This window comes from Aphis gossypii, chromosome X (genome assembly GCF_020184175.1).
Source record: "Aphis gossypii isolate Hap1 chromosome X, ASM2018417v2, whole genome shotgun sequence".
Taxonomy (NCBI): Eukaryota; Metazoa; Arthropoda; class Insecta; order Hemiptera; family Aphididae; genus Aphis; species Aphis gossypii.
Genome location: NC_065533.1, coordinates 3,656,202 through 3,668,881, shown reverse-complemented (window position 1 = coordinate 3,668,881; position 12,680 = coordinate 3,656,202). Strand labels below are relative to the sequence as shown.

At 25.7% G+C, this 12,680-nt stretch overlaps 1 protein-coding gene across 1 annotated transcript in view; it reads right to left on the bottom strand.

The window, feature by feature from the left end:
* Nucleotides 1-11,094, bottom strand: part of LOC114126202 (calpain-A) — a 46,345-nt gene extending 35,251 nt beyond the window's left edge. Inside the window, exons 1-2 of the mRNA XM_050205709.1 lie at nt 10,732-11,094; nt 870-1,002 (exon numbers count right to left, since the gene is read on the bottom strand). Of these exons, the coding sequence (XP_050061666.1) occupies nt 870-1,002; nt 10,732-10,832 (234 nt within the window). The 5' untranslated portion in view covers nt 10,833-11,094. The remainder of the gene's footprint in view (nt 1-869; nt 1,003-10,731) is intronic.
* Between the last annotated feature and the right edge of the window lie 1,586 nt (nt 11,095-12,680).

Genomic DNA, 12,680 nt, shown 5'->3' with positions numbered 1-12,680 from the left:
CTTACATTAAAATTACTATTTTTTAAAAACAATAATATAGTGCCCGTGTAATAAATACTGATATAATAATAACATTTCTCATCAGTAATTAAGTAGTAATTGTGGACAAACTTCAGTACCTACACTAGATCCAGATGGCAAAAATTAATACATATTATACTGTTCAAGAATAATCATCACATATTTTTTAAATTAAATATAAAGGTTCTATTTGTAATTTATTTTCTTTAAACGATTTAAATTTTATCAAATGGATTTCAATGGCTAAAATTTTAAATGAAATCTTAAATAATTTTTAACTTAATTATTCAATTATAATATAATGTATCATATGTGAAAATTTAATTGAAATTAACGATTATAGTCTACCACATTAATAACGAATCGCTTAAATATTAAAAAAAAATAATAATAATAAATCTAAATAATTGACTTGATTAAATAAATAAATAAATCATTATAACCACATAAAATAATTTCGTAGAAGTTAAAAATTATTTATCAATATACCATTGAAATATACTTTTATGAGTAATTGTAATAACTTAACCTAAAACCTAAAAATTCCATAATTATTATTATGACATTATGATATTAAATTCGTTAAAAAATGTACGTGAAATTTTAATCGAAAAATTTTTGTTTTCTTTAAAATTAATTGTCGAACTATTGGAATAAATTTATGTTTTAAATTTATTATTGTTAAAAGACCATATATATTTACCATCATTATTTATTGCTTACAAACCTTAGTTAATAATTCGTCACTAACATACTTGAAGATGATGTGTTTACTATCCTACCAGAAAAAAATATTTTGTTCTCTTAAAATTATATAAACCTAAAAATACACGAAACACACAGCTTACCTTGAAAATAGATAAACTTGGATGGTATCTAGGTGTACCATTAGTGGTTCCTTCGTATCTCATTAGTCTGTCCAGGGGTTTGTATAACCCGTACGGTTTGAACATACCAAGCGAATTTGGCGAAGGATACAAACTAAAACATTCAATTACAAATTATAAAATTTAAATACATCGAATCTTTAGTATTATATAGCATATATAATATATATATCAGTTCACGTTGGTAGATATGTTAACTAATTTAGTATATTTTTTGGTTTGGTTGATTTTCTTTACATTATAATTTTGATATTCAATAATACAATATACCCCTCCCATTAGTTATGTAGATACATGCCGGATTTTGATATTTTTAATTTTATTATTTTTATGTAGGTATTTGCTTGTTATAATGTATTGCTTTTCTTTTCTTTTTTCTTTCTTTTTTTTTTTATAGGGTAGTGTTATATGAGCGTTTCTGTTACTTGTAAGCCACTATAAACATTTCAAACTTTTTAGAATTAAATGCTTATTTTTCCAATCAAGTATCGCCCTTGCTTAATTTACCTTGAAAGTCTGGCAATCCTATAGGAGTTCTATATATGGCACGCTATGCCCTATGCATGTTTGTTTATGTGTTATTTATCTTTTGCTTACATTTGCTTTTTTTTTTATAACAACGCTTATGATTGCGCACTAACCAATTAGCCACTTTCAGGTATTGGATAATTTTCTATAAAATATATACCTAGCTAGGTCATAAATACTATGTGTATTTTAAATTTTTTATAAAAATGTATATAATATTAATTACAAATATTCGAGTCGATAAGTAATTTTTTTCAATATTTTTTTATAAAAAAATACCAATACATTTTAAATTATGAGTAGAACTGATCGTATTGCAGGTTTTACAATGATGTGTGTTTTTGTTATGTATTATTTTATGTGTGTGTGAGTGTGTAATACATAAACAATTTTCAATATACATATGTGTAATTCAAAAAATATTAACCATAGAAACTTGAAATATTACGCTACATACGCTACAACTTAAATTATCATTTTTTAAATAAAAAAATTAAATAATATTTATTTATTTTAAGCTATTTATGAGCATTTGAAATTTTCGAAATGTATTGATATTAGTTACAATGATGAGTAATAAGATTTTTTTACAATAATCGACTTTTGGATCAGTTTTAAATTATTTCATATATTATTTTCAATTTTGAGGATGGTTTTTGGTAGCAAATTGAATCTAGTTGGTACTTTATTTATTATGTTGTTGTAATTTAAAAATTAATAGCTCAATTATTTTTTTTTTAGGCTTACATTAATGTGCAGTTTTACATAAAATGTGCAGAGCTTTAAATCTAAATTTAAAATACATAGTTATAAATTATATTTTATGCAGTAGGTACTAGGTAGTAGGCACATACAAATATTAAAAAATATGAATAATTTTAATGGATCATGTATTTTTCAAAATATTAGAAGTTGTGATTACAACGATTAAGTATTTGTTATTTGTCATGAATATTGATAATATTATTATTATTCTGTGGATTGTGGTGATAATGATAAATGGTGTACAACAGCGATTTAAAATATTTTAAGTCGTATTTATAGCCAAGTGCCCAGATATGACTATAATAATGGTGATAATGTTAAACTTAGTATTTTATGAATACCATGAATTTTCCTTTCAAGTCATAAAACACATTGTAACTAACATTCTGATAATTAATATTTAATTATTATCAAGATCAATTATCACGTACATTTTAGAGTTACATCAAAATTTTAGTCATAATATTTATATTTTTATTGCCTCGTTAGAATTTATGTTTGAAGTTCAATAACCCAAACTATATAATTATAAAAACAATATTAAATTAAATATAAAATATTATTCCTAGTGTTTTCATATTACTGAACTTTAAATCCGGAAAGATAATCAAGTAAAATTTGGAGAAAAAAATATTAACTGTAGATATTATAGCAAAATTTGTAGCTGTTAAATTTTAAATGTAGTAAATTAATACATATTATGTATAAAGAACGAAACAACTGTACGCATTTTTTTAGTTGCATAAAGATATGATTCACTGCAAGTTTATTAAGCTATTAACTGTTTAAAATAATTTTTGTGTTCAATTTTCTATCAGTGAACTGAATTAAGTATTTAACATATTATCAAATAGTATAATGAGTAATGACAAACTCTATAAGGAGGTATTACTCGACATATAGGTACTATACAAGATACAATAGAACAAATTGTTGGTATTTTAAATTCATAATAATATTTTTTATCTATACAAGGTATTAAAATAATATTAGTTTAATACTAATTTTAATATAAATACATACATTATATTATTATATATATTATAAATAAGCACTATAACATTTTTACAACTTTTTACCACAAAAACATCGTCCCTCCTAAATAAATAATTATTCAATAATATTTCATTTTACTTCATTTCTGCACAAATTAATTATTTAAAAGAAAAACAGTGTTATACACAATTTAAATTTTTAGTTAATGCACAAATGTGTTATTTTTCAGATACAATAAGCAAAAATGCTGCATGAAAAATTCAGGGAGTATTCCGCTCCGTGGACCATCGGAAGGGGTGATACTATTAAAATATAGGTTAGCGTTTCCTTTTGGCAAATGAACAATCCATACATTCATACATACATATTATTTAAAACATAAATTCACTCATCTCCATGTATAAACAAAACGTGACGAAAACTCTTAAAAATACTTCAGTCATCTGTCTGCCAAAAATGTTTACAAGAAACGAACCGAACCTAATATTTTTTTGTTTTTTTTTTTTTTTTACTACAAAAATAATTAATCTGAAACATTCTTTATAGTTTAAACGTTTAATTCATTCACATAATTACATATCTTGTCTATCTCGATATAAGCCAGTAAGGCAGTAACGACGTAAAAATATTTTTATTTTTCCTTTGGATGACTATAGTTATTGATTTGTGTGTAATATGCCAATTCTTATATGATTCATATCTAATGATATACTGAAGTATCTTTAATAAGTTATATTGAAAATAATGATGGAATTCTAAAACATAAATTGGTAAAAATTACAATCAGACTCATGCATACAAAGACTTGACTTGAATCTGACATTCAATAATAATAATAATATAAACCAGTGAAAAGAATAATATAATGAGATAATATATGATCATGATATTTTATTCAAAAAGAATATAATATAATATTACAATTACGGATGTGCAACCATATTTTTAAAAATAGGTCATCAAAATAATTCACTAGCATTTTAATCATTTTGGACTCGGAGCCAAAAAAACTTTGCTTTTACGATATGTTTTTTTTTTTTTATATTATTATTATTACACTATCTTTAAACATTCATTATTTAAAGTGTAGATTAAAAGCAGTGCTATTTAGTATTATTAATTCAGTCTTGTCTAGTTGTTTGGTAAAGACAATAGACAGACATTGAGACATATGAATCAGACACTTGAATTATGATCAGTATTACAAGTTTTTTTATCCTAAGGTACTTATGAAATTGTAATTAATTTCAAATAGTTACAGAGTGATACCGGATCGTCTATTGACGATATTCAAAAAGAGCAAGTGGGTACGGAGCTGCTATACATTAGATATTGATTGGGTCACTATAATGAATGTGATAATTATAATTTAAATTTAAAATCAATAATATATTATGTATACAAAATATGATTCTGAGCGAATGTCAGCATATATCACATTTTATGATGTATTTTTTTAGTATTTATATCAAAATAATTAATTTTACAGTAGATTTATTTGATTTTTTTCGGAACATTTTTATAATATGTAATATTATTGTTATTCATTTTTAAGTTAATATCAGCTAATTGATCATAATGTTGTCATAATACAAATATATAATATCATTAAATTAATTAAATCTACATATTTTACATATTTTGAAAATGTCACAGCATATAATAAAATTCATAATATACCTTAACAGTTAACATAAAAGTTTTAGCTTTTTTAAGACCCAGCAAATAATGTTTTTTTTTTAATTATAACAAAATAATTAACATTGTAATTCTCCGTTTTAAATAGGTAATAAACCTTGGTAAATAGAATTTCGTCCAAAAATAAACTTAAAATGTCAATAAAAAATAATTGTATCTATATATTTTTTAATATTATTATGTACCTAGATATAAGAACAACAGATGTGGAATCTAATATTAAATTTTAAAAATGTTGACTTTGTGAATATTTTTTACCGTCGTATTAAGAAAAAAATTTAAATCAAAATTATCAAGATTTTGATAAGTTTTATCAAAATTCTAACTTTAAACGCTTATAATAAATATTGTGAGTTGTAACGGTAAGTTTTAAATATTATTTAATTGGTATAAGAAATTTATGAGGAACCTTGAATTCGTATTCAGTATTTTTATCTTTTACTCACCAATAAATTGTTTAGGTATTTGAATTTATAGAAAAGATCTTAAATTTTAAATTCCTAAAAACCCTACTTCCAAAATTATAAATCAGGACATTATGAATGTACCAAAAGGCAATGCAATTACCGATACAAAAAGACACACATCAATACATTATTGTAAAATATTTCTGCTCAAAATCTAAAATTTGAAATATATGTATACCTATTACCTGCATATGCTGTTGGTAGATTGATAATCTATATATAATATTCTACAATATACAGTGTATGGGGGGGAGGGTGATACAAAGAAGTACCTACTACCTATTTATTAATGTTATTTAATATAATATATTACATTATAGTATTATACTCAAGTCATGTATAAGTAATTAGGTAATAAAATAATTTCAATTACAACATTTTAAACCACAAAAATAAATGACGAAACTTAAATGAACACAATTTAATTTAACTATCGAGTACAATTTAATTATTTGATTAAGATTAAAACAATTTTTGATCGTAAGTAAGTTAGATTAATTTAATTTAATTTTAGTTGTGAATTGTATACGTATTACTTAAACACTTATGTTGAGTAAATTTGTTTAATGATTTTTTATTTATACATCTGGCTTTGTAGATAATAGCTAACAAGTTACCTAAGCAAAATGCAACACAACATAATATAGTCTATAGGTACCTCATGACCCATGTCCCTATCCATTTATGAACATAATATATCCTAAAATATTTTTAATACATTTATTTATTTTAATACATAATTAAATTACTAATATTACTAACTATATCTAATAATTTTAATATTTTAAATATTGATAAAAACGAAAATCCTTAAAAATATTTTATAATTCATAACTATACGTTTTTATTTTTTAATGTATTTGAGAGTTTCTTTTAAGTCTTATACCTCACTATTTTAAAAATTATACCTGCGCCTGTGCATTGCTTTGAGATTTATCTTATGCAAATACTTATAGAAAACATTTATTAAAATATTAATTATCTTTGAAAAAAATCATCTTATCTATAAGATCAATTCATTTGTAGTGTATAATTGGCAGTTTTTTTAGAACTACTTTAATAACTACTTAAAAAAAAAATTTATATTCAAACTAATAATCACCATTCATTAATTATAAAACACTAAAACATTCACGAGAAGGATCACTGCATAAGTATGTCCAATCAAACATGACACAAGGTCGATTTACAAATTTATTAATCAATGTGAAATATCGAAAAAGATATTGCAATAAGTAGATAATAAAATAATATAAAACACATTTTCTAAAATCAACAGAATAATACAGCTTTAAAAATGTGTTTAATATTATTTCAGTATCTACATATTATTGCATTATATTTTTCTATGTTCAATATTTGTACATAATTATACTTAACTCGTAATAGTCAATACAATTTTTTTCATAATTTTTTTGAAAGGTTTTACGATAATTAATTAGTAATTACTAAAAATTCGTGTTCCGAATGATATAGTTACAATTTTTTAGCATAGCTGCATACATTCTAATCAACGTGAGTACTAAAAATTATAATATTAGTACCTTCCTTAATAAATTTAAAATTTAACTCAAAAAACTTCACATCAGATCTATATTTTGTTTAGTAGTTACCTCCTCTTTGAGAAATTAAAACACTTTTTTAGAATTGAACAATTAACACTAAAACTATATCTACTAGTGTCAATACAATTATAACTAAAATTAAACTAAAGCCATACAACGCTCGCTATGAAATACCGATTATTGAGAGACCATTAGCAGCCGCAGTAGTGCGGTATTAACCACTCAGGGGATGCTCATTATATTGCGGTTCGTCAATGATTTTACACACACGAGTGTGTATTAATTTTATTAGTTTCCATTTATTTATAAATAAATACAAATTTGTGTATTATTTATTAGTTATAAATTAAATAGAACTTTAATACATTGTGGTAAATTACCCATTACCCATACTTCGGAATCAGCATTCGCCACTGCTGAGTGCTGAGGTTACCGAGTAATGCAACTACATTCGCTCTTGAGAGGGGGTAGGTGTAAATAACTTGAATACTGATGTCACATGTGACAGTTTATAATATGTATATTATAATAATTTATTATTGTGGACTACATGTGTGAATAAAAATAATGTCGAAAGCCTGGAGGACATTTTTTTATACACCAAAAAAAAAAGTGGGTAATAATATGTTTTGTCAACTGCATATGCTCTCAAAATACCTCTGTATGCTACTAAATTCAATATTTGTTAATAATAATAATTCAAATTTTGATTATAAGATCGTAACGCCTTTTTTTCGTGGTTTTTAAATTAAATACAATAATAATAATATTGTATTGAATTGTTATTTAATCTTAAAACTTATTTATTACTATCTATTATTTTGTTAGTAAAAAGTATTATAGTTTTAGTAATATTGGGTTTGTTATATCTTTTAAAGAATAAAATGTCTATTTGCCAATTTAAATAATGTATTCCAAACTAATTAATTGTTATTAACTTTAGCTAAAAGGTGTATAAAAAAAATACCACATAACTTATTTAATCTATGTTTATTATATCATGTAGATGATATGGAAGGGAATTTATACAAAATTAGTATATTATAAAATAATATATATTATATACTAGTCTGGAAAGGGGACGTTACACCAGTGTTTAATGGCTCTGAGCTATATATGTTATTATAGCTACAACTAGTAAGCAACAGTCGTCAATAAATTTGCAAGTACAATATATAAATAATAACAACTATGAAATACATAAAAAAATATAAAAAAGATTTATTTATTCTTTAATTTATAATCTTGACATAATTAAAAAATTAATTACATGTCGTTTTATCACTCATTGTTACATTGAACAACTCGATAATTAAGTAGGTATCGAAGTCAATCCATTATTTAAAACAAATATATTATCTTAAATATTGTGGGTAGATAGTAGATATTAAATATAAATACTATACTACTATAGTATTTATACACAGTATCGATAACTTTAGAAATAATTATTAAATAATTAGGTACCTAGGTACGTATTATAAACGTTAAAATTCACCAAAGATTATTAACATTATATAGAAGGTTTAAAAGAGTATAGGTATACCATTTTTAGGAGAAAATTAAATATTTTTTATATAATTTCAGTAGCCTCATTAATTCTTTCCCAAGCAAAACCGTTTTTCCCAAAAGTTTTCGAATGACAAACCAACCAAATATGATTTGAGACCGCGTCTTGAAAATTACTTTGAATTACCTACCTAGTATTTAAACGTTTAATTTTTTTAACTAAACATCATTACAATTGCCTATATCAAACGTCTTATTAAGTAAGTGTTCGTGGATGGAGTCCACTAAATAGTACAAACACTCTAAACCGTGCATTTACTAGTCAATTTTCTCCTTTCGGGTCAAATGATGAAAAATAAAAACGTAAAAACAATTCATGACCTATCAACTAATTTAATAACATTATTTTTCTATTAGTACCTACTAGACCCTGATAATACTAACCATTATGTTAGAATTGCACCTAATTTCTTAATGCATTCCTTTTTTATATGCCATTAAGTACTTACACAATTACGTGTTAGTATCTTTTAAATTATTGATTTATTTTTATTTAAAAATGGATAGTATACAGCGAGGTTACATAAATAATATTATTTTTTTTTCAACCACAGACTTCCACAATTGTAGATGATATATTCCATTAGGTTCTATCTATGCATAATTGTTATTCATGTAACGTACGATCAACAGCTACGACAAACATCTATCATAATTAACTTGTAATCTTCCCTATAATATTATAATAGTGTACATTCTATTAGCTATAATAGAAGCTATAGTAGCTATACATAATTATCAACATTGCCTATCAGTATTAGACATTAAAGTAAGTTCGTAGTCATAGTTCTAAATGTGTTAACAAAATATTTGAATTTTACAACCTTGCCTATGTTGTCGGTTAATGTCTAGGCATTGACAATATCGACTACTAATGTTAGGAATTTATAACATTGGCTAGGCATTTACGTTATTAACTAATTTACATCATTGACGGTAACAGCTATATATAAAACAGTTATTACGCATAGTACAAATATGAATTATTTTTAAATTACCTGTCAATAAATCAATAAAATGTTTATAAAATAAAACAATATTATAATATATTTTAAAAAAGTGTTGTAGACTAAAATAGGTAAGTATAGGATAATATTATTGATTTTAAATTTTTTAACAGCACTGAAATTCTAATTTTTTTTTTTAATCTAATCGTATAATTTACAAACATTCTATATTAAATCGATAAAAATATCATTAAATTTATGCGAACTGATCTGAACCAGGCTTCAATTAAATTACCATATAATATTTGACAATTCAACCTATGCATTTTTCAAATTAACCATAAGGATTAATTTGATGTGTTATACAGTACACGGTAGATCACATACTGCTGCATTCTAAGTTTTGCGGTAGATCGTATATCGCACGAATGTCTAAATGATTTATATTATTAATGGTATCTATTTTAACGAGACAACTCGTCCGCCTATGTCTTATATATATATTTATATTGATCTTACAAGTATAACTAAGATAAGTGGTAAATTTGCGTTCAGCAGAACCAATCCTGTATGATAAGCTTTAATATTTTAAATTACAGTGACCTGTCATCAAACACAAAGGGATTATCTGTGTTTGAAAGTAAATTTTTAACGATATTAAATTTTTGAGCGAACTGTGAATACCTTTACTTAGAACCACTGTTTTCGGTGAAAATGGTGATATTTTTTTTAAAAATGCTTATAATTATGAATATATCTATAAAAAAATATTTTTTAGTAGAACAATAGCGTATTCAAAGCTGAGAGTCTGCAATAGGTCGTAATCACGTGTATTCACTATTCAAAATGTAACTTATATGAAAATCGTTGCAAAAGTTTAAAACGTTATAATATACCCCTTCTCCTATACAACAAAATCATGACTGAATATAAAACCGCTCATAACCCGCTTAAAAAATAAACAATCCAATATAGATAATATTCTTGCCTTTGCGCTTTGAGTTAGGATCGATTTACGTAAGTACCTACGTATTAACAATACAGATTGATTCTGCCAAAAGCAATTTCGCTATGTTTTAACGTTTTAAGACTGAAACAATAAAACACGGCGCATCACTCTTATCTTACATAATGTTAGATAGGTAAATTAATTTTAGAATTGACCATTTTTTTAAAAAATCAATTTTTTAACTGACGCCTTCTCGCATACACACGCACTCATACTGGTATGATGAGTTGTACGATAAAAGTATTTATATAGGTTATAATACAAACGAGATCAACGTACGCGGAATAGAGAGACGGCGGACGGAAGTCATTGTAAAACCCAGAGTTTTCGGGTCTCTTCGACTTGACGATCGGCACGTGTTGTACGGGGTAAACGGACATGGCGCGACGCCTGCAGAGTGTTTATATAACAATAATATTGTATTAATAATATTATAGTACACGTAGAAGAGGTATAATATAATATAAGAGTATGGTTCACGAGCTAAAACTCCGAAAACGGAACGATGACTCGGACACTCGGCGGTAAACGCGCCTGTTCGCACTTGTAGGTATCCTACAACAATTATGAAACTCGGAGTACTGTATATCGGATTATTCGAAATCGTATTATTATTGTCGTTGTCGTGAAGGCGGCGCGTGTTCACGGCGAACTGAACGAGATCTCTCCACGGGAGAGTATGGCAATCGTGAAGCGTTCGTATGACATAACTATATATATATATATTATAATCGAGAATCGGCGAGGGACCTAAAAATAACCGAGCCGCCCTACAGTGTTATTATTATTATTATTACTTCATGCTGTGCGCCCCGACAGCGGCGGCTCGCCGGCCCGTCGACGAAGGCGTGTACAGTGCAGCTTGGCGTCATAACAATAATATAGCCATATAGGCACTTATCGACTTGTCATTACCATTATAGTGGCGTTATTCGTCCGAATCGTCCGTGTTTTATTATAACTTCGTCCTCGGTCGCAATGGTCGCATAAATATAAATCTGATGATATGTAACGTAATAGACCGGTCAAGTCCAATGTTTTGTTCTTTGTTCAAGCAATAATAGTAAGTACTAAGGTACCGCTACCACTTGCGTGCTTAATAATTAGGTAGGTATAGTATTATCACGTTGGATATTAGTAGAGCTGGGGACTTGGAAGGAGTTAAGGACGGCAAAATACAAGTATGAAAAATATTGTAAAATAGGTATAGGTTAAAAATGTTAAGTATACGAAAAAATTATTAAAAATTAAAAAAAAACAACATATTATTACACCGATAGTTCAAAAAGTATTGCCCGATTGTCAATCATGTAGGTACAACATATTTACTAACAATTAATAGATCTACGGTAGTTGATGAATCCCTAAGTTAAATCGATAACTTAACGACGATATGATAGGTTTTCACAGGTTGTGATATTTTTGCATACCTATAGGTATATTAAATGCACGTCGCATCATTCACATCGTTGTCAGTAAATTAATAGTCGCCTGCGACGATGACAATAAATACCAACGTTATCGGTTTTATGTTCAATATTATTTAAATTATATAAGTTAAGAATGAAAAAATCAATTTTTCTTAAACTGAAGTGTTAAGTACAATTTATGCATAATAGGTATGTGTAAAATAATATGTACTTTTCCCTAATATTGGTGAAACATTCAATATTTTCATTTTAAATCTTCGAATATTAAACTTATAATATACAGCTAGCTTGAATTTCTAATGTGTTATTTGGTATGCTTAAATCTAGAGTATAAAAAACAATGTACCTACAACAATCAAGGGTTGATTATACAGTTTCCAAGCCCTATAACTATTAGTGTAAATAAGTAATAATATATTATTATAATGATTAAGAAAACGCCGTGCTAGCTATAGATGGTTCAGTATAAAATGTATGCACCTCACATTTTTTTTTCTATAGTACCTACCCCGTTTATGTTTTTTGTTGATAGAATTAGAGCAAATTTACTTATTATTGTATTCACAGGATATAAACGATGCTAGAATTTTTTTTTTTTAATGAGTTAGATAAATTAAAAACAGAATTATTTAAGTTTTAAGTACCTACCTACTTATAAATTATAACTAATTTTTAAATAAAAATATAGTGATATTTTGTTATCACAGTCGACAGTATACAATATACCAAATATGAAGTTGAAAACACTCAACAACTTCTTTATCATGGGGTTAGGCGGTTTTTATAGACTAGTGAAAT